Source organism: Aricia agestis, chromosome 5 (genome assembly GCF_905147365.1).
Source record: "Aricia agestis chromosome 5, ilAriAges1.1, whole genome shotgun sequence".
Classification (NCBI taxonomy): domain Eukaryota; kingdom Metazoa; phylum Arthropoda; class Insecta; order Lepidoptera; family Lycaenidae; genus Aricia; species Aricia agestis.
In genome coordinates, this window is record NC_056410.1 from 3,861,768 (window position 1) to 3,889,535 (window position 27,768).

Sequence of the window (27,768 nt, forward strand, 5' to 3'; positions counted from 1 at the left end):
TAAGCAAATACCGTCGCCCATGGACACTCGCAACATCAGAAGAGCTGCAGGTGCGTTGCCGGCCTTTTAAGAGGGAATACGCTTTTTTCTTGAAGGTTTGCAGGTCGTATCGGTCCGGAAATACTGCTGGTGACAGTTCATTCCAGAGTTTTACAGTGCGCGGCAGAAAGTTACGCGAAAAACAAACTGTGGAATACTGCCACTCATCAAGGTGATGAGGATGGTATGTTTTTCGCGTGGGACGATAGCAGGTGGTATGATTCCGAACAATTCCTCAGAGCACTCCCCGTTATACAACCGATAGAGGATGCAGAGTGAAGCTACATCTCGGCGTAATTCCAGGGGGTCCAAGCTGTTTGAAACACTATGGCAGTCAACAATAATTCGAGCAGCCCTTCGTTGGATACGATTCAGAGGGAGCAGTTGGTATTTTGGCGCCCCTGCCCAGAGATGAGAACAATATTCCATATGAGGCCGAACCTGCGCCTTGTAGAGTTGTGTGTGTAGAGTTGTTGTGGCAAAATGTCGACGTGGTTGCGTTGTCGCTAGTAGTTGCGATGTGGTTACGTACGAAAGTCAATGAAACGGAGGGGGGAAGAGCGCGGGCGATGTGCGTGCACTGTCATTGCATCGACACAACGTTGTGGTTGCGATGTGGTCGGTATCACACAAGTGGTCGACAACGACTACAAAATGTGGTACGTGTGAATAGTCCAGTTCATTAACAATACGAAACATACGCCCGACCACGTGGTGTAGTTGTCGTGAGGTTGTGGTACGTGTGGGTTGGCCCTAAAATTGAAATATTTGCATAAAGCACTGACCGTGAGTTGACGCCAACTTACTGCATGCCATTAATGTAAGTTTTATTGTACTCGCACGCAGCGAGCGCCAAATAGAAGAGCTAAGTAGAAATAAAGATGTTTTTTTTCTGTATGGAGATTTCCATTGTGTTTGTGCGCGTAATGCCGGGTAACAAATTACGTCCCAGTTTTAAATAATAATCTAACATATAAAATACGTCGGGTTTTCCTTCCTGACGCCATAACTCCAGAACGCACTAACCGATTTCCACGGTTTTGCATTCGTTGGAAAGGTCTCGGGCTCCGTGAGGTCTATAGAAAAAAAATATCAGAAAAAACTTCAAGAAAAAAGCAGGAAATCAGTTTATCGCAAAACAAAGTTGCCGGGACAGCTAGTTGTGTATAAACGTTATGATGACTTACCGATTAATAAATATATTATAGCTTGTACTTACTTTCTTATTCGTTTTCAGTTTGATGGAAGCTCTACAGAGCGGTTCCGCGTTCAGTAGAGAGCGGCCGCGGAAGAAGGCGAACCCGAGAGTGGCTGGAGGTAAGATTATATTGTATGCTACGACTTACATTATTTTAATGTTATGCAACAAATGGAGATATTTTATAGTCTGTATATGCAATTGATGAGGATTGAACTTGAAGAATCCTCCTCAAAATCATCTACGAGAAACACTTATGCACGATTATCACAGGCGAAAATTTTCTATAGTAGAAGTTTTACACCAGTCAAGTAAAACTGAGCAACATACAACCAGTTGCTTCACATTCACATCTGAGAAAAACACAATTTGTGCCTTTTAGTTCACAAACACTGCTTATTGTGTTCATTAATCGTCTTTCAAAAATTATACTATGTACTTTATAGCTACCACTTATCACCCATATAAAATCACAATAGTGAAACAGTTGAATTTTTCACGCACACCTTAGAGGACTTAAGCGATGAGGAGCAGGGCTTGGTGCAAGTTATTTTGCACCGTATTGCAGGTAACACACTGCTAATTTCAGAATGCATTTTTGTTGTATCATCGATGTGACATTTCGTAAAAGTGCCATCTAGCGGTGATAGAGCGCACGAAAACAAAACTACCCACATTTTTACGTTTAAAGAATGCTCACCACTGTCATGTTCAAATCGCGTTGGTATATTATTGAAATACTATAATATTGAAAACAGAGGCGGAGTTATCGAAGCGTAGCTACCGGCCGCGCCGCGCGTCGCCGCCCAAACTCGAGCGCTACCGAGAAGTTATTATTGTGTTGCATTTATTACATAAAACTTTCTGTGTGACGCACATTACTTTTAAACTTATTTATAGATGTTGGACACACACACTTTCAGTATTGTCAGTTATAGTCTGTCAAGAAAGTGAAGAAATTAAAAAGTGGCAACATCGTAGTGTCATCCCTTTCAAATCAATCTAAGAAAAAAGGGATGACACCACGATGTTGCCACTTTTTAATTTCTTCACTTTCTTGACGGACTGTATACTCATATTAAGAGTTAATAAAAATAATAATACATATTATTATTACGTCACAATTATATTGTATTTTTCATTGCGTCACATAAAAGTCTTGTGCTATTTTTGATGTTCGTCTAATTTAATTCTCTTCAGACTAAGCTTTATTTGGTTGTGTTCTTCTATAATTTACTTTATAACATTTTCAAATTATATTAAGGACGTGTTTGAATTTGTTGTGGCTTAGCTAACGAAATTCTTTATATAATTTTTAATTATTTCTTCTTCAATAAAAAAAAAAGTTATAATCGCAAAAGCTAGTCAATACAACATTTCTGCTTTAGATGTCGTTTGACCATAACTTTTATAATTGTAGGTTTTAAGATTTAATTAGATCATTTATTTAAACACGGTCCGTACACACAAAAGTCCGTATTTAAGAAGAATATCTTATATTATTGTCTTGTAAATAGAAAATATAACTCTGATTTTAGCTATGTCCACACTATGCGCTTTCGTCTTCAATTTTCGTCATCTTCTTTCATTCAACTTTCATTGAATGAAAGAAGATGACACACAACACAACGAGCGCAACGCCAACATTGTAATTTTTGTTTTTTGGTCCTAGGGCATGCGTCGCGGGCATGCCTCACGTTCGCTGTTGACTGCGCTATAACGCATGCCCTTGACGAACAGAAAAAGGCACAGTGTGGACAAAGCTTTTGAGTATTTGAGTAACGGCCTTAGTCAGAGACATTTAATGATAATAATGTATGGAGCTTATGTCAAAATCTTTTTTTATTACAGTATATAATACATTAATATTCATACATGAATATTCTTTATACATATTCGTCTCTGAGTGCGGCAGTACTCGATCATCTCACTCGCACATATAAAGTGTGAGCGAGACGGCACGGGCTCACGTGTAATCGTGTATAATGTTTCAGCTGAGAGACGCGCTCAGCTGAACCGGTCGCGGTCGCGGTCGGGGCTGACCGGCGCGCTCACCACACGGGAGCTGACCAAGTGAGTATACGCCGTCTACCTACCACTATAATATAAAGTGTCCACACACCGCACCGTTGTCTGATCCCTTAATGTCATGAGGTATGGCATATTAGGCATTCGACAAATTGGCTCTCAATTTTATTTTCTCTAACTTTTGAAAAAAAAAATCTCTGGCTTTTATAATAATCTGATCAATACTTCATAAGAAAATCGTATGTAACGATTTATTTAAAAATCGTCCAAGTGCGAGTTGGACTCGCGCAGGAAGGGTTCCGTACCGATACAGAGCAAAATTAGGCTGAAAATTGTGTTTTTGAGTAGGAATTTAAATTTAAATTAAATTTTTATTTTATTTTAATATTATTATTAAATATTAAAGTACACATATTATTATTTATAACCAAGGAATGTGTGAAAAATTCTAGTGCCTACCTCTTGCCATTATTGATAAAGAGCGAAAAATGCCGAAAAAATCACGTTTGTTGTATGGGGTGGGGGGGGGGGGGGATTTATATTTATAAGGGGGGCTCCCTTAAATGTTAATTTTATTTTGTTTTCAGTATTTGTTGTTATAGCATGTGTAGTATATCTGTTGTTATAGCGGCAACAGATATACTACACAATCTGTGAAAATTTCAGAAGTCTAGCTATAGCGGTTCTTGAGATACAGCCTGGAGACAGACAGACGGACAGACAACGAAGTCTTAGTAATAGGGTTTCGTTTTTACGCTTTGGGTACGGAACCGTAAAAAGCGGCGCGGTCGCGCTGTCATTTAGATACATTAGCTTGTCATCTCGCAATGTAACCGCCAAACCGCGCGATTATCTCGACGCGATTTCACGACATGAAATTTGTTCATCATGAAAGTATGACGTATATCCGTTATCACAGTGACGACTAATCTGGACTCACTTTTAAACAAAAGAAAAATAATTGGACTTACATTTGCGATGGAACATAGAGCATGATTTAAAATATATTTTCTCTTTTCCAGTGAGTTGCTGAGTAACGCGTGATAGCTTTACAGTGATATTAGCAGTTTATTTATAGTTATATTCGTCAGTAAGTGAATTAGCGTGCGACAGTGATAGATTTTGTATTCGAGGGCATTTTTGTATGAGATTAATCGGTGTTTTATACTGGTCGACTTGTAATATATTTAGGGCCTAAGCTAAGTGGTATTTTTGTTAACTCTTTAATGTGGGCCAATAAACTTTTCATCAGTTTTAGCCGGCGTATAGGGTGATTGTATTGTCCGATAAACGCGTGGGCCTAATTTGGTCAGGTTATGTCAAGTCCTGCCGAAAGTTCACCACTAAAATTGACTTAACATAAGCTGAACAGCTAACATAGGTCTGCTCTGTCTTGTCTTATACAATAATAATTATTGACGTTATTGAGTACGTCATCGCGCCATACGCCGCGCTGTAGTACCGTATGTAATGATATCAGAAAATGTCTTCCTTTTTCGATAAATCGGCTTTGAATTTAGAATATCAGAAATATACTGTAGTGATGAGCATGAAGACAATGATCACTATTTTCACTAATCTATAGAAACAGTAGCCAAACAAATAGTACTTAAATGCCCCAACGGGCGTAGATTTGAGTGGATTGACTACAATTTTAATATTTAAAAAAATCTTTTTGGGTTGGGTTCTAACTTTTACGGCACTTTTGGGGTTCTAAGGTATTGGTATAGAGCAGAATTCATACAAATCTTAACATTTTATACGATTTTCTATGCCTTGATGCGTCATTTAATCTTCAACATTTTCATTCGCTGCAACTTCACAAGGGAGTTTCGTAAGGCTGTTCACTCAAAACTATGCCAGATGTTATTATATGTGTGTAATATACGAAGTAGTGAGAAAATATAATTGTGCCTTTTTTATTACGTCAAATGCGACATACTATTTAGTTTTCGTTCAATACTACACAAATATAATAACATAAAGTAGTGTAAGTGTTAATTTTTACTGTATCAAACTATGTACGATGTATATAATTTTTTAAACGATCTGCAAATTTGATAGTCGCGAAATATGTGTATACGCTAACGACTTTTTGAGTATTTCTTATTTTATTTTGTAAATGTTTTGTTATTATTTCTTAAGAAGATCTAATAATAATTATATTACTTATGTCTAATTATGAGATTATAATTATTTAGCAGGATCGAAATAAAGCGAATGCTAATGAAAAAATAGAGCTGACAACTGTCTGTTAACTTTAGTCTGAAAATAACGAAATTTCTAGCTTACCTTAGATAGTAGTGTATGTATACATATTTTAGTTGTCTCTCATAATACGCTTTTAAAAGTTTATTGAATACCTTTATATATTTAAACTACTAGAAAAATCAACGAATTTTTAGTACGTGTTTGACGACGCTGTCCATATTGAAAGCTCAAATATTCGTAGAATTTTGATTGTATACTTAATAAATATAATATTTTGTAGCAAAAACAAGACTTAACTTCTAAAAGTATATGGAATTTCGACTGTGAGTTAAGAAAAGGAAGTCTCTTTAATATTTTGGTAGTTTTGTCACATTATATTTTTTCTTTCTTTGCAATATATTGTCAGAGTGTGGATTATTTGTTTGTAAAACGTTTAAACAGTATACAATAACAAATATTACTACTATATTTTACAGTCTTATCCTCCAATGTGATCTGTAAATACTATTTAGGTGCACTCACTGACAGTCGACAGAGGACATCTTTTAACTTAAGTGATAAGATCAAAAAGCAATAATGTTTTATAAATAACTGTTTAAAATTTTACAACACAACTTTTACGGAACTTACAAGTTGTATTATATTTACTATGACAATCGTCCATTTTACCTCAGATTCACGCACAAATTAACTGACAACAATATAATATTACTTACAAAAACTTTTGCACCCTTTTATCAGATTAAAATATAAATTTATTAGGTATTTTCAGATTTATAATAATAAATCAACATTTAACTACATAAAGTACACTTTTCTATAAATTTATTACAAAAAAGATAAATAACAAATGATAGAAATAGATAAAGATAAATATCCCCATCCCGTTCACATCCTTCGATAATGTTCTATTTTAACCACTCATCCTAATTTATCTTAGAACATTTTGTATGTGTTGGTGAGGAAATTGTGTCATTAAGTTATTCGTTCCATTGTTTTAGCTTTTAATATACTCAATATTGTATTATTGTAGATTATGTATAGATTTTTTAACTAAAGCCTATTATATATTGTAGCTTCGTCCGTATACATATTTAATATGTAAATATATTTTTGTAAAATGTTACAATTTTCATTTAATTAAAATGTTTTTTATTTATCTGATTCTTTTATTTAAATGGCCTATTAACTTGTGCATTGAAACTTTACTATCTTTAAAGCTTTAAATGAGTGGCTCGCTGAAATGATTGAAACGCCAATTTGATGAAATAGATATTATTTAATTTTTCACCTTATAATATAGTGTACACTACCAAAAAAAATTCGAGGATTATTATAGAAAATAACTAATACTTTAGGGTAAGAGACTTCTGAGAGATTTGCTTATATTATATTATGCACAATGAACACCTTTTATGCTCATTTGACAGCATTTATGAATATGATGTACCTACATAATATATTATAAGTGAAGACAAATTTCAAGAATCCTAACAAATATTTTGATATGCCACTGTTACATATTTACAGTACGTACTAGTGTTAGCGGATGTTGGAACACTCGGTGCTTAATTGTCTCCACTCTATTTGACGCGTAGCGTAGAGATGAGTAATGGTGGTCGCGGGGGGCGGGGCGGGGAGCGGGGGCGGGGCCAATCACGGTGCGCGCGCGCTGGCAGCGCCGCAAAACGGGAGGAGACAGCGCAGCGGTGAGATATGATTTATTACGTAACACTAAAACTAGTGACGTAAATATGAAAACAATATTGGCGAGCAATTTACATTTACGCGAGAAATGGCGCGTTGCTAATGTTCCCACAAAATGTACGGCCATCTTCATACTAAACCGTTTGAATCGGGACCACGCATAAAACCGTAGTTATAGACAACTTTAAATACTGTCATTAAAGTTTTATTTCAAGGATAGTGTTGATTTACTTCACTATAAATCCATATTGGGATGTGGCAATGATTTTGTACGCGTGTCCTAACTCCTGCCTCCTACATCGCGCTTGCATGGCTCGTCCTCTCAATTCTCAAATCTCATTCTCTAGGTACGGCTGCCTACAAGTCGGTCCATTGTAGACTCAAAGTTCAACAGTTTGCAGATCGTTAGATGTGAACTTGCATGTTTAGCATATCTGAGTTAGTCCAACATATCGGGAACATTGCTGAGATGACTGCCAGCGGTGGGACAGTATCAGACACGGGCTTATGAATGAGCTGAGAACGTCACTTGTCTTTTTTCAATTCGGAAATAGATCTTTGTGAGCGCATTCCGATTGCATTCTTATCGAAGTGTTTTGTTTGGATATAAAACATTCATTGCATTTACATAGTTTGTTTCTACGAACTATAAAAACTATTCAATGCGTATGTGCTTTGTTAGGCAGTCACACACGCCTAGCATGCATAATAATCAAGACGTGAGGGGAAGAACCATGAAGCTATTGGAAGAACCATGTGAGTAACATGAATGAATTCCTCCATTTATGCAAAAAATCCCGTTTTTTTTTTGGCATAAATGGAGGCTTTAGGATCGGAAAAATTATATGAAATAGGAAGACTGTGGATTTTATTATGTGTAGCCAGATAAATTAGCTAGGTGATGAAGTGGATGAGTTACAAATAATAAGGGAAAAATTAGTTACTGTCCGTATGTTACGAAATGTTAGATAGGTACTTATTTGATTCTTCCACTCACATATTCAATTGACACGGCTATCTGCCGTGTCAATTGAATATGTGAGTGGAAGCTACGCTCCTGGCTTGCACGGCTGCTGCTAGCAGCTGCAAGGTTTGTAGCTGCGGCATGCCATGCAGCTTGTTTAACGTGATTTTAGATTAAACGATTATGAAACCTCAAATGATCCTATGAAAGGACAAAATAATGAAACGTCGTTGCTTTATGATGCATCCCCGAGTTTCGCCATACTTTTACTTGTATAGAAGCTAGCCTGGCGTGTGCGGTCGCCATTATGTGTAACTATCGATGTGTGTAACTGAGTGCTTACGTATCTAATCTATCAAACAATTAGGCAGAGAAGGCGGGTCAAACACGTCGCCAAGCCACGCCCTCGATTTGTACGACTAGTGTCTAGTACGCTTGCATACGTAATTTCAATTTTTTAAATAATTTTAATATTATGTAAAAAGTTTTATAGGTTTTTTTGAATATCTGATATCAAAGAGATACAGAATAATATTAACGTAACTACAATATTATTAAACCAACAAGAAGTTGTAGTTATTTTCAGATGTACAACTGCTGGAAGCTGGAACAACTTTACTGAATTTATTTTTATTTTATTTATTAAACACGCAACACGTTGTTTTAATATTTATTTTTCGTTGTAGCAGTGTTGTCTCTGTCAGTACGTCCATGTCGATCGCCTACGCTGAGCACTCGGAGCTCCAGATTGGCAAGCGATATAATAAGATTAAATATTTACTTAAAATAAAACAAGCGAATACCTACTATTTATTAATTTTAGACCGTTGTCCGTTGTAATACCTATCTCTCTATCTCTAGGATCTAGGTACTCTAACCACACAAAGTAAAGAGTGGAACTCAAAATTTGCCCACCTATAGCGGCAAGAATGACGGTGTAATTAATCTCAATTTACAACGCCGCGGAATGGAGCGCAATGGAAGCTCGTCAACTTCATCTTATGACGAGGGAATTCGCTGGAATGCTCGAGCATTCTCGCAAATGCGCTAGTACGTATGAGGACATCCCAATGGTAATAGTCTGTAGGTGTTTTCTGCACTTTAATCTACAACGTGGTTTCTCGTTAATAAAAATGCTTATTCCTATTATAAAATCATTTATTAAGGAATTATAAACTAGTGAGCAAAATAATTTACTAATAGTTAACATTTAAGTACTTATATGAAATCTTAAATAAAAGAAGTCAAGTTTTTCAACCAACAAAAACTTAATTAATTAGGTACAGCACCAAGAAGAAAATTTAAAATGAAAAAGTTCGAAATATTTAATCCTCTATTTACCTTTAAAATTATCTTTGGTGTTAAGTGGACATGTCTATTACAGTAAGAAATTATATTTTTCCTAGTCTAAATAATATATTATGTTCTTTAAGTATATACTCCTACAGTAATAAGTACTTTGATCTGGGGGTTACGTTTACGTTAACTCGAGACATAGCTGACATACTTTCAAGTCTAAGATAAAAATAAAAATCACAAATATCCTTGAGCACGATGGATCAATAACAAATAATTGATTCAATTATCAATGTACATACAGCAAACCTCTACGGCGATTTTCAACATTCTCATATTACAAACAGCTACGCGCCGCGCGTGTAGATTCCCTTTGACGAACATTCGTCACGCAGTATCGGCTGTGGCGAGCGCCTGCACGATGCCCCGCAGCCGAGCCAAGCTGTTGAGCCCGTAACCACTTGGTTCACCTGGAGAAGGTGAAATTACCAGGTTAACATTTTTTTTAATAAGGGGGATACTTATCATCTAAGGGTAAACGATTACCGTCGCCTATATACATGACTTCAAGGCCGTGTTCACACCATAAAGTTAATATACCTAGCGGAATAGGGAAACAAAGGCCTGAGCAAGAGAGATGTCACTATCAGTAACACTGCGTGGTAAAAAGAGACGTGAGATACATGACAGAAGCGCTCTTTTTTTTACGTCCAGTCGGCACGTGCCGCACGTTGACAATTTAATCTCATAGAATTCATGTTCAATCATGCTTGTATACGTACACACATTTTTCACACAGATGAAACGTACGTTTAACAGGTCGAGATTGTTGCTCCATTCCGCTAGGTATATTAACTTTATGGTTCACACCAAACCGACTGTGAGCCGCCGAATGTGAGCAGGCTCACTGTGAGCCCCAGTGTGAACGTGAAAATATTATACGGTATCGAATGTCCACGCCTACGCCTAGCGTAATAGCGTATTGTCGGCTAGGTATGAACGAAAAAGTAAATATTATGTATGGAAATACAATAAACTGCGTAACGTTCGCTCACATTCGGCGGCTCACAGTCGGCTTGGCGTGAACACGGCCCAAAGGTGTTGCAAGTGCATTGTGGGCTTTTAAGAGAAAGCTTGTATTATCTACGTAGGTATATCTTAGTAAGAAATAAGACTATATAGATAAGGCTAAAGCAGAAAATCGCTTTCTTTAGAGTCTAAGATTGGAATGGTGGTTTTTATTCTTGGTGTAAAAAAAATCGCATTTCAAATCTGGCTTTTTTGATCCTTAGGTACCTACTTTCGACTTCAGACAAGGAGTGATACGAGTTATGTAGGCAAAATAATGCATTTCAAAGCTCTCCTTAGCATAAGGATTAATGTACAATGGATAGGATATATTATCAGTGTAAGTAATTTTTTTTATAAAATAACGAGCAAATGGGTCACCTGATGGAAAGTAACTTAAACGCAACATCAGAAGAGCTGCAGGCGCAGGTCTTTTGAGAGGGAATAATGTGTTAGGGTAACTTGAGTCTTACCACTGAAGAACGGTTTGTCCTTATCGACATTGGGAGTTCTCGAATCCTTGATCTCCCCCTGCGGGCGCGGCGCGGGCGCCTCCACGTAGCTCTTATAGCTGTCTGACTCCAGCTAAAACAAACGACGTTTGTTGAAGGTCGCACGGTCTATAACGCCTCAGCACAAATAACTGTAATCAGGGATTTTTACGTAGAGCATATATTCTGTAAAAGTTATAGTTCCAACATAATGTCATCAGCTTTGATGCGGTCCAGAAATTACTAAATAATCAAGTTAAAAGATACCAGAATGCATAGAGATTAGAGATGATTTGAAATAAGTCAAAAAGGGCATCAAAAGGAACTCTGCCTTCTTGCCCTTCTCTACATGCATCAATTAGCTTTTGCCCGCGATTTCGACTCCATTAATCCCGTGAAGGGTTGAATATTGGCTAATCCCTTCCTAGCGAACGCTCACAAATCCGCTTGCCAAATTCAGCGCAATTCGTTCAGCTCAAACGACGTGTTGATGGATAACTCAGTTTTCTTTATGTATTTTTTATTAGTACCGAGAAGTTCCTATGATTAAAGCAATATTATATCTATCAGCGCGTGCTGAGGCGTCGACACCTGATGACAAATCGGCGACAATGGACATCGGTTACGGCGACATCTCACTAGCGGCTATTTCGGATGATTTACCACCGCCTCTGATAACGTATAGATCGCGTGCGAATTGAAATATGCGCTGCCGGCCGATGCGCCTTTTTATTGATGCGCCCATCACGCGCTACACGGAAAAGTGATTTGTCTAATTTTAAGTGGGAAAGGTAGTTTCAGTGACGAATTAGCAGACGAAGCTGCAAAAACTGCTCGTACTGCACATATTTGTTGTATGAAGTACATCGTGAAATTATAAATTTCTAGAGCTTTGAGTACCTACTACCTAATGGAACTCGGAGAGCACTGAAAGTTATGAATATTTTCAAAGGAAACTTTGAAATGTTAAGTAGGTATATAACTAGAAGTAGTCATGACCAACTTTTAATGTGTTATTATATGATTACAAAGTTATATTTGCTAGAAGTATAATTAATGTTGCAAATTAAATGTAAAGTTCACGATTTCAATTTTTTGAATCTTTTATTCACATCGGAAACCACAATTAAGAAATGTAATATTCCTCTAGATTATTACGGAATAGTCTTATCTAAATAAAATGATATTGGACATGTAGAGTTACAGCGATAACACATCCAAACGCCGCTAAAGCATTAAAAAGCTCCACAATTAATAACCCAAAAATAGTTCAAACAAAGCTGCATCTGTGCTGAGAGCAATCTGAAAAAAATATATCAGAGCCAATTAAAATAATTGAATCGGTCTGCGGTTGATTCCGTGTAATCTATTCGCGGCGCGTCGCACGTGCACAGATAAATAAAGCACGGACGCGTATTAATGGCGATTTAACATCGCGACATGACACTTTCCGCGGCTCCGCACCTTAAATAAACTAAATCGACGCGCTTATATTATGCTGGATCGCGCCGCGGGACGCAGTCTGCAGTGCCACGTACGATACATTGCTGGTAGAGTTGCAGTGGGCTAAACCGCAACATTGCCTTAATCGGGCAGGTCCACCATATGGGTTTTATAGCAATTAGATGTAGTGACTAGTGATAGAACACCATTGTCTATTGTAACAAATCGTAGCCTGGGTAATAGGCAATTAATCGTAGCCCAGAGGTTCCCAAACTCCCTTGTTTCGTGGCCCACTTTTAAGGTGTTGGTGCATACTACGCACTACTACGCACCCCTCCCCCCTACAAGACTAATCCATGAAACTTGCTATTATTTTAAGTGACGGTCACTGTGCTTTACAAATTATCCGCCATCCGCCTATACCAGGAATGGCGAACCAATGGCACAAGACATAAAATTTCTATGACTATTACAGATTATACAGAAAAGTGGCACGTTGATAAGGCAGGGTTCGCCATCTCTGGCCTGGCTTTCTAATAAGATAAATCAATCCGACACATTACACAAAAGTTTTTCACTGCTAACAAAACTAATTTACATGGACCCGGGGCCTACAATTGTGGACCCCCATTTTTTGTCAGGGCCAACGTAGACCCCTGTCTATCTCGCGTGATTCCCAAGAGTAGAAATTAAACCGACCCTTGTAATACTAAATTAACGGGTAGCTACGATGCACTAGGTATAACTATAGTCCCGTTGAATGCGGCTTACGACTTGTTACAATAAACGCAGTTGGTTTGTCACCACATGGTGAAGCCTACGCCGTAGAAGCAACTACCACTTAAAATAAATGTAAACTTAGAAAAACCTTTAAGCGTAAGCTATTTTTATTATTTGTACGTGAAAAAGCAGTATAAAAACCAGCTACGACGTGTTACTACTTACTATATAGCTTAGAAGAATTTACCAAGAACATTAACATACTCATTACTCTATACCCATCTTATACAGCATGCACAATAAGATCTAGATAGAGCTCAAGCTAAAAGCGCTCTCGGGGCATAAACAACGCGCTGTCAGTTATTTGTCGCGCAGTTTGATACCGATCTAATACTGCCGCTGAATTTATACATTCTACAAATAAACTCCGTCGTGTTATTCGGTTTGCAATTAATTGACTCAGCTCTCTTTTTCCGTGTAGTCTTACGAAGATGGGACTCTACAGTTTTAGGTTACGATTGAAAGAGGAAAATGTGTGAAAGATCCAAAGAAATACCTTCAGGTCAATTCTCGGTCAGGCTACTATGTAAATTGGTAGCTGTCCTATATCATCATCATTATCAACATAATATTAATACGCGAACGAAAAACTTTGTAACCCTTTTTACGAATTATAATTTTTTAACAAAAAAAATTTAAACCGACTTCCAAGGTAAAAACAAAAGTAATATTCTTAAAAATAATCTAAAAAGAATCAAATAATTCTTATTCCTTATTATAGTGCCGTCTTCAGACTACCGAGCTACCAGCCCGGAAAAGTTCTGAGATCCTTGACATAGGACTTACGCTAAGCTGGTACCGACTTCAAAAGCATGAAGATTGAGTACAGAAATAGTTGAGGTTTAGGCGAAGTCTGAAGACGGCACTATAATAAGGAATAAGAATTATTCGATTCTTTTTAACGACCTTGGAAGTCGGTTTTAATTTTTTGTTAAAAAATAATAATTTCACCCTTTTTAGTTACCTATGAGACCACAAGGCTATATTACTTATAGCTCGTTGTCTTAGAGTTGTACATAATATTATTACTAGCGGTCGCCCGCGGCTCCGCCTGCGTGGATGTCGGTTACAGCTGCAAAAAGTCTATCCAGGAAAGACTCGGTCAGCAAAATGATTCCCAGGTCAATTCACAGACTCCAACACTGACATCGACGACGCGGACGCAGTCATTATCCGAAGAGATGCATGTAGTGGACATTGCACAGATTGTCTTCCTCCCGCACACGCACCCCCGCTTGGTGACGCCCACTATCGTTATATTTTAATTTTGCCATAATTTCAAAACTAAACCAATTTTAATCATTTAAAGACCAAATATTATCTACATAAACTGTACTTAGTGATGAAATAATTTATTTTCATAAGGATTAATAGCATTAACAGCAAGTAAAATAAACGCGTTTAAATGTAGTCCAAAAAAAAATTCAAGATTTTTAAATAAAAAAATGGTTATTGTGCCTCACTCGACATAGATAAGTGTCGCGGATTTTTTTGTAGATATTTATAAGATCTACAATTACTTATAACATTTATGGTTCTATCTATTATAGTTTCGGCAGCGTACGCAAAATAAGTAACTTTTCTGGTTGATTTTACACCTGGCGTCCGAAAAACCCAAATATCTTACGTAACCCAATTTTTTTCTAAAATAAAATTTAGCCTATGTTCAGCAGAAATAATGTAGAATCCATTGGCTTTTGCTTGGAGTAATTTAAATAAAGCCAAAATCCTCGAACTTGTATCTATAAGGATTCGAAAGTTCTGTTGGGTACCTTCGGAACCAAGGTACATCCTGGTGCAAAATCTTACTTTTTGGTAGTATATGCCTGAAACACTCCAGAAAAAATCGAAATCACTATGTGTTTCGATATAAATTTTGAGGAGTTCCCTCGATTACTCATGGATCCCATCATCAGGTCACCACTTTTATGAACATGGTACTAAATTCGAATCAAACCCTATACAACACAAAAAGAATTTTGTAAATCGGACCACAAACGGCTGAGTAATCGTTGAACATACATAAAAAAAAAATACATACAGCCGAACGTATTACCTCCTCCTTTTTGGAAGTCGGTCAAAAATGGGGATACGTAGGTGCATGAAATTTTGCACAGTTATAGTTTATATGGTGGAGGAGTGCATCGAACTAATATTATTTTGAAATTATGCTTTTATCATACATTTTTTTAACGAATAAAACATTACACACACTACAACACACCTACATGAGAAATGACAGATTTTTGAGTGACAAGCCTATACATACGAATTATACTCTTTTATTTATGGTTGAAGTCTGTTGACAACAATTTGACAAATTGAAAATGGATTATAGTTTTTTTTATTGAAGCTAAGATACTATTAGACAATGCTTACACGGTCTGTCTGAGATTAGCTTCATAGACATAATATATATATTATGTCTATGATTAGCTTAGTCCCAGAGACAAGAGTTGAAAAAAAAATGATAAAGTCAATATTTTTTACAAAATGTAGGTAGTAGTCCTAAATATGTCGTTGAAAGTTGAAACTAAGGTCGAATTTCGACCATTGGGCGATCTCTAGTAATTATTTTTATGTGTATAGCCGAGCTGCTTAGATAACTTCAAATTTATTTAAGTTTCAAAGCTTCAAAGTTATCTGTGGAATAGAGAGGATTCATATAAAATATATCTCATTATTTAGCAACTACAATAATTTAAAAGCAACATAAAAGAGGGCGCATTGTAATGTTTTCACCTCAGTCATTAGTCAACACTCAACATTGATTTAAAAAAATATACGAACTTGAAAAAAAGGATTCGCAACTATTTTTAAAACGCACAGTAACGTCACAATAGTTTTGTTAGTACTTAGTAGGTACAGTATTAGAGTTGTCTAACTCCATGATCAATGGAAAAACAAAGTATTAGTGCTGACTTGTCCCGTGTTCATTTCTGTTCATCAGGTGATAGTCAGACCCAGGGCCGGAATTATATATTCTTTAATTTTATGATTACGAGTACAGGTTTTAATTTTGCTGTCCCTATGTTCGAATTCTGCCGCAATCCTTGGACGCTGCCGCCCCTCCATATTCCATGGCCTATAGAAGGGCGGCAGCGGCCTAGGCCATGGCCTATACTGCCTAATCATAAATCCAGAGCTGATTAGATCAACTATCAAGTTTACAGTATGTGGAACTTACAGCGGCGGCGGCTCTGAGCGCGGACTGTAGCCGCTCTATGTGTTGTATGGCGGCGCGAAGAATCTCCAGCTTGGGCAGGCGGCCGCTGCCCGCTCGCGCCCGGACACGGAGCTCTTCGAACGCTGCGTTTACCTGCGACAAGAGATTATTTTTAAGAAAAATTGTAAGTACTAGATGACGCCCGCAACTCCGTTGCGCCAAAATGCCATTATTGCACGGGGACCGTACATTTTTTTGGGATAAAAAGTATCCTTTGTCCTTTCCCCGGACTCAAAGTACTTATCTTCATGTCAAATTTCAGCAAAATCGGTCCAGCGGTTTGGGCGTGAAGAGGTAACAGACAGACAGACACACATTCGCATTTATAATATTAGTACAGATGCTTGAGCTACCTAAGGAAAATACAAAATTACTCCTCGTTTTGGGAAATATATCTTATTAATAATGATTCAATCAAGTTGCTATTTGCCAGTTATAAGGGAGTTGCCTCGATTTCTCGTGAATTTGATCTTCAAGTGTACATCAAAATTGTTTATATCTACCCTATAATAAACCTATTTTGTACAATGTGAATGTACCATCGAGGAAATTGATTCCTAGGCAGTTCAATGTTAGCTGTGATCGGTCGCCTGGGTTTGTTGACTTAACGTGACCAAATTACCTAGATCCGCCATCTGCCTAGAAATCAACTTCCCTGATAAAACATACAACATATAAGTTTTTTGAAAATCATGTTACAAGTTAAAGATACGAGACTGAAACACTTTCAGTGGTTGGAATATAAAATAAATAGTTCGCTAGCATTTTAAATAAGATTCAACCTTGATATTATGACATACAAGTTCTAAGTACTTATATTTAATAATAATAATAGTAATAAAAACATTTACTTATGAATCAAGAACTTTGGGCATTACACCACACTTATAATAGACAGTCTACTACTTACTATTTAACACAGAAATTCATTTTTTAAAATATAAAAAGTGAAGTGAAGTGGAATAAAAAGTTGTACGGTGTACCGCATACAAAATTAGATTTCGCTTATTAGAAGCGCCCCATTGACAGTAGCTGAGACGAAACATCAAACAAAAATATTCCTGCGTCAAAAAAATGACAACCGCGGAAATTAATTGATTTCTATATTACGATCCGGTTATAAAAGTTATTTATCTCTTCTTTGATCAGTTTTTTTGACGATCATAAAAGGTCATGTTACTTTTATTAATGACATACGAATAGATAAATTGGGACAAGAACATAAAAAAATCGCAAGTGCGATTCGGACTCGCTCACGAAGGGTTCCGTACGGTTAATCGTTATAAAGCAAAAATACGCCAATAATTGCATTTTTTGAATGGGAAATAATTAAATTTTTTATTTTATTTTAATATTATTATTTATTAATAAAGTATAATTATAATTAAGGATTTTGTGAAAATTTAAAGTGCCTGGCTGTTAGCATTATTGATTACGAGCAAAAAAGGCCAAAAAAATCACGTTTCTTCTATGGGTCTAACAAAATAAAGTTAATATTTAAGGGGGGCTTTAAATATTAACTTTATTTTCTTTTTAGTATTTGTTGTTATATTAAAGCGGAAATAGATATAAGTAAGTACATAATCTATGAAAATTTCAGAAGTCTAGCTATAGCGGTTCTTGAGATACAGCCTGGAGACATACAGACATACAGACAGACAGATAGACAGACAGACAGACAGACGGACGGACAGACAGACGGACGGACAGACAACGAAGTCTTAGTAATAGGGTCCCGTTTTTACCCTTGGGGTACGGAACCCTAAAAAGGATGATAATCTTTTGAGACATTTAATAATTACCGGAGTTACTTAGAGTGGTTGAAAAATTATGAAACTCTTTATCTTCATACTTACTTCACTGATCACGGATCATTAAACAATAAAATATATTCTGAAAGAGTTCGACACCAAAATACGACATTTTATAAGTAACGTACTTGTAAGTTTAGGTAAGTATGTCAATAAGGTTCTTTGTAAGTCAGTAGTAAGTAAAAGTTCTATGCAGATAAAGAGTTATTGAGGTTACGTTTTCCCTTCCAGAAAAATATTACACTCTTAGATAAGTGTAGATGTGACTTTCCAGTAGATCCCGGCAACTTACTTAAAGTTCGTATTGTGTATTAAAATTTACTGCGCTGCAGTTGGAAGCAAAATATTTCTTTACATTTAATGTATAGTTATTTACTTTAGTGTTTAAGAAATCCTCAACTCTATTTAACGGTGATGTCGAGTGCCGATAAGCACGACCGTTATTAAATTGTAATAAAATGAACAATTCGTCTCTGTCGATGGTTATCACATAATTCGTAATTAAAAGCATATTATTCTAGCATATAGCACTCATTAGTCAGTATATAAATAGGCATAATAAACAAGTAAAGATGCCATCTCTATTTTACATAAAAATAAATCGTAACCGTCTCACAATTTTGTTTTTATTTGCGTCCGCCGTTTTGTTCCTGCTGTTAATATTATGACTAGCGATAAATCTGTCTGTGTGTCGTGAACTATTGCATTAGGGGATCCGGATTATTAATAACTCACATTATAGGATGGCAAATTAATTATGTGACACCAAATTCATTCATAAAATTAAATATAAAATAGCCATTGTTAAACGACTGAAAATGAATTAATCGAATAATAATTCATCCTTCTGTTCTGTGTATTTATATAATTCTATGAGAATACCAGCTGTAAGTACAGAGTACTCAGTATGATTAGTTCAGTTTTGTGTAATATAATATATTATCATAATATTAAGTCCTTATAAAAAGCTATTTCTGCGAATTGCTATAATGTTTCGTTCTATCTCGCCCGGGGACTCTACATTGTAAAATAGCAACCCATTTACACAAAATGACACAAATTCAAAAGCTTGAATTTCAGTTAGTAAAAACTTCATAAATGTTTACTTTAAAACACTATACAAGAAACAGAAATAAGCAAGTAAGAGACAACACTGCGCGCTTTATTTCGTAAATTGTCTTCCTGGAGATAATCTCTGAGAGTAGCTTTTGGCTGAAACCGAGAAACTATTTATCAACTCGAGGCTAACAAAGATATCATAAAATATCAGATAGATACACATATCTATAACGTTTAAATATTTAAAACGTAATATATAGCCGCGACTCGAATAATCATCATAAAGTTTATTAGCTCGGTGTTATTGTAACACATAAATCACAAAATATTTATGTGCCTGGATCTAATAGTTTTATTATTTTTTGCCATCGTTTTATACTGCTGTATTTCCTTTGATTATAATATAAGCGAGAAATGTGATAGTGTTGGAGTCGACCTAGTTCTCGCCGCGTATCCGCTCGCTCGGCAACTATTATGCCTTAGCATTGTCTATTTGGTCCCATTATGGATACAAATTGCACTATTTCTTATACGCTTCACGCTTGAAAGCATAAAGCAATGTAGCGGATTACAGACCTAATTACGCTGAAAAAGACAACGATTGTAAATTTTAAGCGGAATGTTAAAAAATAAAACATTAATTAATTATGGAACGGAATGTTTATAAGTAAATAGTAAACATAGTTTTTGACAATATGTAATTCAGTTACAAGATGGGTTTCTTGTTAATATTTTTGAATACTGTGTGCTACCTTACCACTAGCGCACTGAACCAGGAATCTTTTATTTAAAGACAGGCTACACAGGTCTTAGCTAATACAAGCTTACTTACTAAGCTTTAGAAATACGGAAAGAGGCTGCTTGTATCTATGAATGCAGACTTTATTGGTTAAGTTATAATATAATAATAATTATTATTGTTTTAAAGCTTTCTTAATGACCATCAATTCCATCTTTTTGCTAAAAAGAAGCCTATCTAACCAATTTTCTTACGCTGTTTTTTTCGCCGCGCAGCGCCGGGGAGTAAGGGAAGGCATCACGTAGGACAGTTTCAAAAGTTTTAATTTCTAACCAATCTGATACTAAACATTTTCCGTTCTAATTTTAATTATGGTTATTTTAGTGTCTACTTTCCAATCAATTTTGATGGTTTTAAAAGTATCTCCACTCTAAATTGCATTTAATTTAATGGGTACCTAAGCGAGGGTAGTTAGCTAAGTGAAGTGTTTACGTTGACGAGCGAACTAACGTGACACATCTCACCCCTGGGACTTGCGAGCGTTTCGAATCGCATTAACACACTTAGAGGGAACTCTAATGCGACTATTTTAAGCTCTATTCTTTTTGAGAGCTTAGGTTCCAGAGATTCTTATGTTAAAAAGTTATAATCCATACTTAATATTGTAAATGCGAAAGTTTGTCCGTCTATCTATCGGTTATCTTGTTATCTCCTCACGCCCAAACCACTGAACCGATTTGGCTAAAATTTGGTATGGTATAACTTTGAGTCCCGGGAAAAGACATAGGATACTTTTTATTCCGAAAAAATGTATGGTTTCCACTCGATAAACGAATTTAGTAATATCAAAAATTCGTACCATATTCAACCATTTCTTACGCCGAACCGGTGCAGGTAGAGTTTCTGAAAGTGTTAGTTTCTAACCAAATTAAAAATAAAAGAATTTTTATTCATTTTCAATAATGATTATAAACAGCTATTAGGTTAGAAAGGAGACGAATAAAAAGTAATTAAATAAATAAATGATACGTCTATGATAGTACCTGTAAATCCTTTTTAAACCCTACAGCTCTTTATCAGTCTACTCAGCTTGTGTCAGGAGTATACTGGAATATAGTTGTCCTATTTGGACTCCAAACTACATTACATTATTTACAAAATCCGTTTAGAGAGAATACAAAATATGTTTATTAATCACCTGAACTATAAAAGCCGCAAATTTTTTGATGCAGCCTATGAAGATGCCTGTGATGTACATAATTTGTTAACTTTAGAGCAGAGGCGCATTGTTCTAGATATGGGCTTTCTTTACGATATTTTAAATAATAACATAGATTGTCCACACCTTGTTTCTCAAATTTCATTTCGAACCCCAAAATCCCGAACCCGTAAGACCCCACTACTGCATGTTCCATTCAATCCTAACACGTATTATACGTGGGAGAGCCATGCTTCGGCACGAATGGGCCGGCTCGACCGGATAAATACCACGTTCTCACAGAAAACCGGCGTGAAACAGCGCTTGCGCTGTGTTTCGCCGAGTGAGTGAGTTTACCGGAGGCCCGATCCCCTAACTCCTACCCTATTCCCTTCCCTACCCTCCCCTATTACCCTATTCCCTCTTAAAAGGTCGGCAACGCACTTGCAGCTCTTCTGATGCGGCGAGTGTCCATGGGCGACGGAAGTTGCTTTCCATCAGGTGACCCGTTTGCTCGTTTGCCCCCTTATTTCATAAAAAAAAAACACGTATTACTTACATGTATAATAAACATTTTAGTTATATAGAGAATGAGTGAATAACATTCTAAAGCTAAATTTAAAAGCCAAGTTATAAAATCGGTAAAAAGTCTGAAATATTAACGAGAAATATTACTGCTTGTTAAAAACTAAAATCAAAAACTAAAATTATTAAAAAAATATATAAGTATATTTTATGTACCTACCTACCTACCTACCTACCTACTATTATTTTATCAATTTATCTTAACATTGAACTTAACAACAATTACTGTACTGTACATTGATTAGTCTTCTCGACCAGCTTCTTCTTTAAGGATTTTCTGTGCTTTTGTTATTTTAGGTCTTTTTTTTGTTTGTTTGTACTGCATGATTGTGATATATGGGAAACCTGTTATTGGCTTTATTGTATGTAAAACGCTTTTTGTAAATTTTATAAGTTTTTAAGCTGTTGGTTTTCACAATAAATAAAAATAAAATAAAATACGTCAGGTGTAAATTGTACAGGGACGTAGATCATATCTTTTCTGCTAAGTATTTTATTTATGTCGCGTCACAACTGGTAAAACGTTACAAACACGAAATATCAGTCACATTTTAATGTGCAATATATTTTATTACAATTTCAGTGAAATATAACTTGGATGTTTATCTAATTAATTTCCTTAAGTAGTTTCCCGTGTGAGACACGGGGCCGCTAGGTGTAGGCGACATTAACTCGTTAATCAGACGTATATAAATAAATGGTGGTGCAGTCACGCGCACGGGATCACGGGATTACCCCGCCACGGTTTCCGGGATCCCGGGATTAAAGAGATTAATTTGGTATTCTCGTATTGCCGAATCCTGTCCGTAGCGGGCATTGACCCCCTGTCAAAAAACTTGTCATATTTCATCTTTTTCTACACAAAGTGACAGGTGTTTCTAGTCTAGCCGCCCCCTAGACGATCAATTGTATTGTGCAATACCACGCTTTAATTTTATTGAACAGATATTAATTAGATTGAAGGGGCACGATATTCAAAATCAACCCTAGATGGTCAATAATATTACGCAATACGTGATATTGCCGGAATAAAATTGCTCGTCTAGGGGCCCGCTAAAGGCGATATCGTATTTTTCATACTCGATGAGAATTAAGAACTGTGTATGAAGTGTATCACTCCGAAATCATAAAAAGTTGAGATTATGATAATTCTAAGAGTTATCAAGAGGTTTTCCGATGAATCTATATATTAGTCTGCGTTTTTATAAGAGCTCTTTTTTTCTTAAGGCCCAGTAGTCCCTAAAATTAGCAGTTCGATGTCTGTCGGTACGAATATCGACGTTATTGACATTAAAATAACATTCATAATATCAGCGCGACTTGTACAGTCATGGCTGTTACGCGCTCGCCGCGTGCCTTGATAATAGAAAATAGGAATAAAAACCTTTTGTTTTTAGTATTACACAAATCAAATATATCAAATCGTTTACGTTAGGTTACGACACATATACTACATTTTTTGTTTTTTCTAGAAAGTATGTAATTTAGCCATAAAATGATTTAATTATGAAAAACAGCGTTATAACAGTCATCTTTGAGATTTTTTCTATCGAGCAGAATTTTTCAAATTGTATACTGTTATACCTTTGCGTATAGGAAATTTTCTCAATTTTAAAACGGTACTTATTTTATACTTAAATAATGACATTTCCTTTACTAAAAACGTGTTTTAAAAAACCCATTTTACGTAGTTGCAATAACCACAGCGCCTTAAGTTAACTGAATACAGTGTGGGTATTTTTCATATAGCTTTTAGACTAAAAAGGTCAATGACCACTGCGGAGAGCTTATTTCATTTTTACTATAGTCGCGCATCTCTTGAATTTCGTCGGAAATAGACAAATGTTTTTATCGATTCTGTTTTTAAAATTCGAATTTTCGAAGATGTTTTGAAACAACAATAAAACAAGCGTTGTTTAGAATTCTCCTCCGCAAATGAGTCAATATATTAAAATAATATCCATAGTGATTTTTATGTGCTGTAATTTATTAGGATGGATTTATCATTCTCGACGGGAACGAGCTTGGAGTCGTAGGCCTTCACTATAGATAGAGCTAGAAAGGAAGTAGAGGAATTTGCGTGTTTATTAAAAACCGTCAAAGTATGCGACTTAAGGCCGCAAATCGCAATGGCCTAATTTTTAGATGGATGACGATCCTAGTTGTTGTTATCGTAGCAGTTACATAAATTCCTCTGCGAAAAAAAAAATATTTTCAACCGACTTCCTAAAAGGAGGAGGTTATATTATATTCGGCTGTGGATATGTTTTTTTAATGGTAAACTTCGCAAAGTCTCAGTAATATCAGAGTTCCATACACAAAGGGTAAAAGCGGTACCTTATTACTAACACTTCGTTGTCTGTCCATCTGTCTGTCCGTCGTATTCGCCTGTCTCCTGAACCGCGCATATCTAGAGAGTTGAAATTTTCACGAATTGTGTATTTAATTATTTATGTTGCCGCTATAACAAAAAATACTAAAAATAAAATAAAATAAATATTTAAGGGGGCTCACATAATAAAAAATCCGATTTTTTGCCTTTTTTGTTCGATATTAAGAATGGCAGTAGGTAGGCACTTGAAATATTCACAAAACAGTCATTTGTATTTATACTTTAATAATAAAATTAAAATAAAATAAATAATAAAGGCTGCTCCCATACAAAAAACCCTTTTTTGCCTATTTGCTCTATACAGGTGAAGGTACGGACCCTTCGTGCGCGAGAGAACTCGCACTTGTCCGATTTTTATGACCCCATATATTTCACACTTTGGGTAATTATATAAGGAAACTCTGCACATGACACCCATACACGTATTTTTTTTCTAGATAGGTTCAGAAAGCGAACCTCAATACCATGGTACGGGGATCAAAATAATGATTATATTATATGCCATACTGCCTGCCCATTGTGATCAGTGTAGTATTCTTAAGCCAATAGTCAGGTAGCCGATGTACGATGGTGACGTCGTTAGATTTATGCCGGTCTGAATTCCGCCGCTAATTCAGTACACCCAGTACACGGGATTAGATGATACACTCCATCACTGTAAGGGTCAATTCACACCAGATACGCGACGCGACGCTGCATTTTTGAGTAAGACATATTTTTAACATTACAAAGGAAAGTTTTATGTAAGTGAACAAATTCAAAGTTACGCACTTACCCAGCTCTACATAGAGGTTACTGAGGCCATTTAAATTAATACGAAATATAGTATAAAATGATTACTTTTTGTAAAGTGAATAAAACGTTTAGCTTTGAACAGCTAAATATCTAAAATGCGTCTCATGACTCGCATCGCGTCGCGTATGGACGGTATGAACCATTCGACTTGACATTAAAATAAAGAAAAATTACGTGTCGCATCGCGTCAAATATCGTAGCACTTTATGAAGTTACCCTCCTTTTGTCTTTGTTTTACTGCACTTAAACGGAAAACTTGTAGCAGCGCATTAAAAATAAAGAAACTTTAAAGTTTCTGTCTCAAGCGAAAAACTACTTCGCGTAGAAAAGAAAACTTACTGTCTACTTTTGCTTTGACGCACTAATAAAACTCTTGGGAGTTTTAGTTCGTTTTTCGCGTATTATCTGCAGAAATTATCTGTAAGGACTTTTAATGACTGGCATAGACGATCAAGTTTTTTCCACGTGTGTTATCGCTATGTGCAAATCCTACATTTGCACTGTGCACATGGCGATAACTCGTGGAAAATTAAATGACTCGTATTCCTGCTTTTATTTTTTAAAACTTAACACTCTTTAAGTAAGTACACCTATTTACGGTGGCCGTCTACAAGCCTCTAACAGGGATAATTTTTATGCCCTTAGCGTGTGCGCAATGCACGAGATCTACAAAATGCATCTTATGAATCATAATATGATTCATTTTTTAAAATCGCAAAATGCAAGTCTGCTTGCAATTCATGTCTAGTAATTTGTACTAATTTGACATTTGTCAATTTGACAGTTTTGACAATTCATTTGCTGAATTGATTGAGAGGAATTGCTAAATGTGACCATTTTAGCCCCGCTGTTCTTTTACTCACAGGCCACAGCATACCCAGTGGCAGTGGGACAGTAAAGCTAACACGGCATTTTTAGACAACCATCCGACGCATGGATCATCAGGATTGCATATCAAAGAATTAGGGATCCATAATTGTCCTAGCCAAACTTTAAAACATTTTTACTTCACATAAGTAATACGACGAAAATGTATACCTGCTTTTTCGTTTTCAGTTTTCCCAGCAACCCGTTATTTTTTAAAGAATATACATTATACTATACCTTTAATCTTATAAGCGATTCTGATACGTTCATTATTTTAGCTTAAAGTCTATTAAGGTTTGTAATGAAACTATTAGGCGGATCATAAATTCATGGAACAATGTTGTCTCACCGCGTAGAGAATAGCTCCCTGAGGCTCTATAGTGTAAGAGCCCGCTGAGGCCGTTAACTAGTTTAGTCGTCGACGGCAAAACTTGACACACATCTTTGTCTAGGAATTCTAAGCTTTAGACTAGGGCTTAAGTCTCGACCTCCCCACCTCCCCACCTCTCGACCTCCCCACTTCAAGTTTTTCATCCTAAAATTTACAAAACAAAACTGCACCGTTGGGTGTTGATGTATTTTGCTGGCGGATTCGTACGCAAAGAAAATCCCACCCGTATTATGGTACGTACACCCTGCATTGCAAAGCAAAATCAATGCAAGAATGAGTCGTTAATGCAAGGAAACCTAAAAAGTCTTCTCTGCGCTTTGTAGTCGTGCGTGATGTAGAACTTGTAAAGTTTAAGTTGTGCATAATATAGAATCTTCATGTAAAGCAATACAATCGGATATTCGTGTTTTGATCTATTTTATCAAAATAAAAGAAAAAAAAAACATTTAATTAACTTTACTTATACTCAATGTAAATTGTAAATGCGGCATTAACTTTAATAAAAACAAAATTATGATGAATATTATATTGTATTTATCTATCCGGCGGCAAGCGCGAATATTTCTGACCAGACTGTATTTTCTGATTAATTTATAATACTCATATTATAAGGGTTTCGTATCTTTCTCGTTGTTCTCACTTACTTTTCTCAATCTTCGCCTTTCCCGCAAAGTCGCTGCTTTTCTTCTGTCGACTGCTGCGGTTTTGCGCTTGCAGGCCTTGCAGGCCCAGGCTAAGCATCTTTTGCTCGGGCCCAGAACATGCTGTATGTGTTCCTCTTCGTTCTCCTCGACTTTATCTAACCTCGTTTCTTTTTTTACGTCCTCACAACACTCGTCCTCGTCTTTGTCCGTTTGATTCGATTTTTCGTAATCGAAATTATAATTGTCGTACACCTTGTAACTCATTCTGACACTTTTTTTGTTGTTGTTAAAGTACAATTATTTAAAACGCAATATTGACTAGATTTTAAAATATTATTAAGGATATTTATTTACAAAAATGTGCGCGAAAATATACACAAATCGTATTTTTCAAAGAAATGTAATTTACCAATCACATTTTATTTACCGTTCTTATTTATCACGATTCACAATTTTAAAATTATATACTTAATTAAAATAGGGTAGATAGCATTTTTAAATTTCACTTCATTTTTTACGAATTGACAGTTGTAATTGGCGCCGATTTTCACTGACAGCTCGCTTCCCGCAGTTTTTTTGTCGCACGCGCGGCGCGACACACGCAACACTGAATTCAGCCGAGGGGTGATTCTGAGTGGAGATTTACAAAATATGTTAGCTATTAATAAACTGTCTAGCTGTGTGCGGCTATGTCGTTGAGAGATGCCAATTTATTAGTGTTTGGATTGAAATTGATGCGGGCTATATTTTTCCTTTGAATTTGCTCCGTTGAAAGCTTTGAGACGTTTTATATGCGTCTCGGTTGGAGATACGATTCAATTCTTAACGAGACCGAA

General features: G+C 36.1%; 2 protein-coding genes across 8 annotated transcripts in view; one reads left to right on the forward strand and one right to left on the reverse strand.

The window, feature by feature from the left end:
* LOC121727387 (protein diaphanous) overlaps nt 1-6,526 on the forward strand; it is a 42,746-nt gene extending 36,220 nt beyond the window's left edge. For all 6 annotated transcript variants that reach the window (XM_042115207.1, XM_042115210.1, XM_042115212.1 and 3 more), the window contains 3 exons: nt 1,277-1,356; nt 3,232-3,310; nt 4,288-6,526. In XM_042115207.1, coding sequence (XP_041971141.1) covers nt 1,277-1,356; nt 3,232-3,310; nt 4,288-4,309 — 181 coding nt within the window. In that variant the 3' untranslated portion in view covers nt 4,310-6,526. The remainder of the gene's footprint in view (nt 1-1,276; nt 1,357-3,231; nt 3,311-4,287) is intronic.
* Nucleotides 316-27,549, reverse strand: LOC121727390 (transcription factor SUM-1). Of its 2 annotated transcripts, XM_042115215.1 has the most exons (5): nt 26,933-27,549; nt 16,413-16,544; nt 10,985-11,096; nt 9,795-9,913; nt 316-326 (listed from the first exon to the last, which is right to left on the reverse strand). In XM_042115215.1, the coding sequence occupies exons 1-4, from the start codon at nt 27,194-27,196 to the stop codon at nt 9,831-9,833; spliced, it is 591 nt and encodes a 196-aa protein (XP_041971149.1). In that variant the 5' UTR covers nt 27,197-27,549; the 3' UTR covers nt 316-326; nt 9,795-9,830. The 2 variants fall into 2 exon arrangements, with proteins under 2 accessions (XP_041971149.1, XP_041971148.1); XM_042115214.1 differs by lacking the exon at nt 316-326 and having other exon boundaries at nt 9,423-9,913.
* Nucleotides 27,550-27,768: the final 219 nt, after the last annotated feature.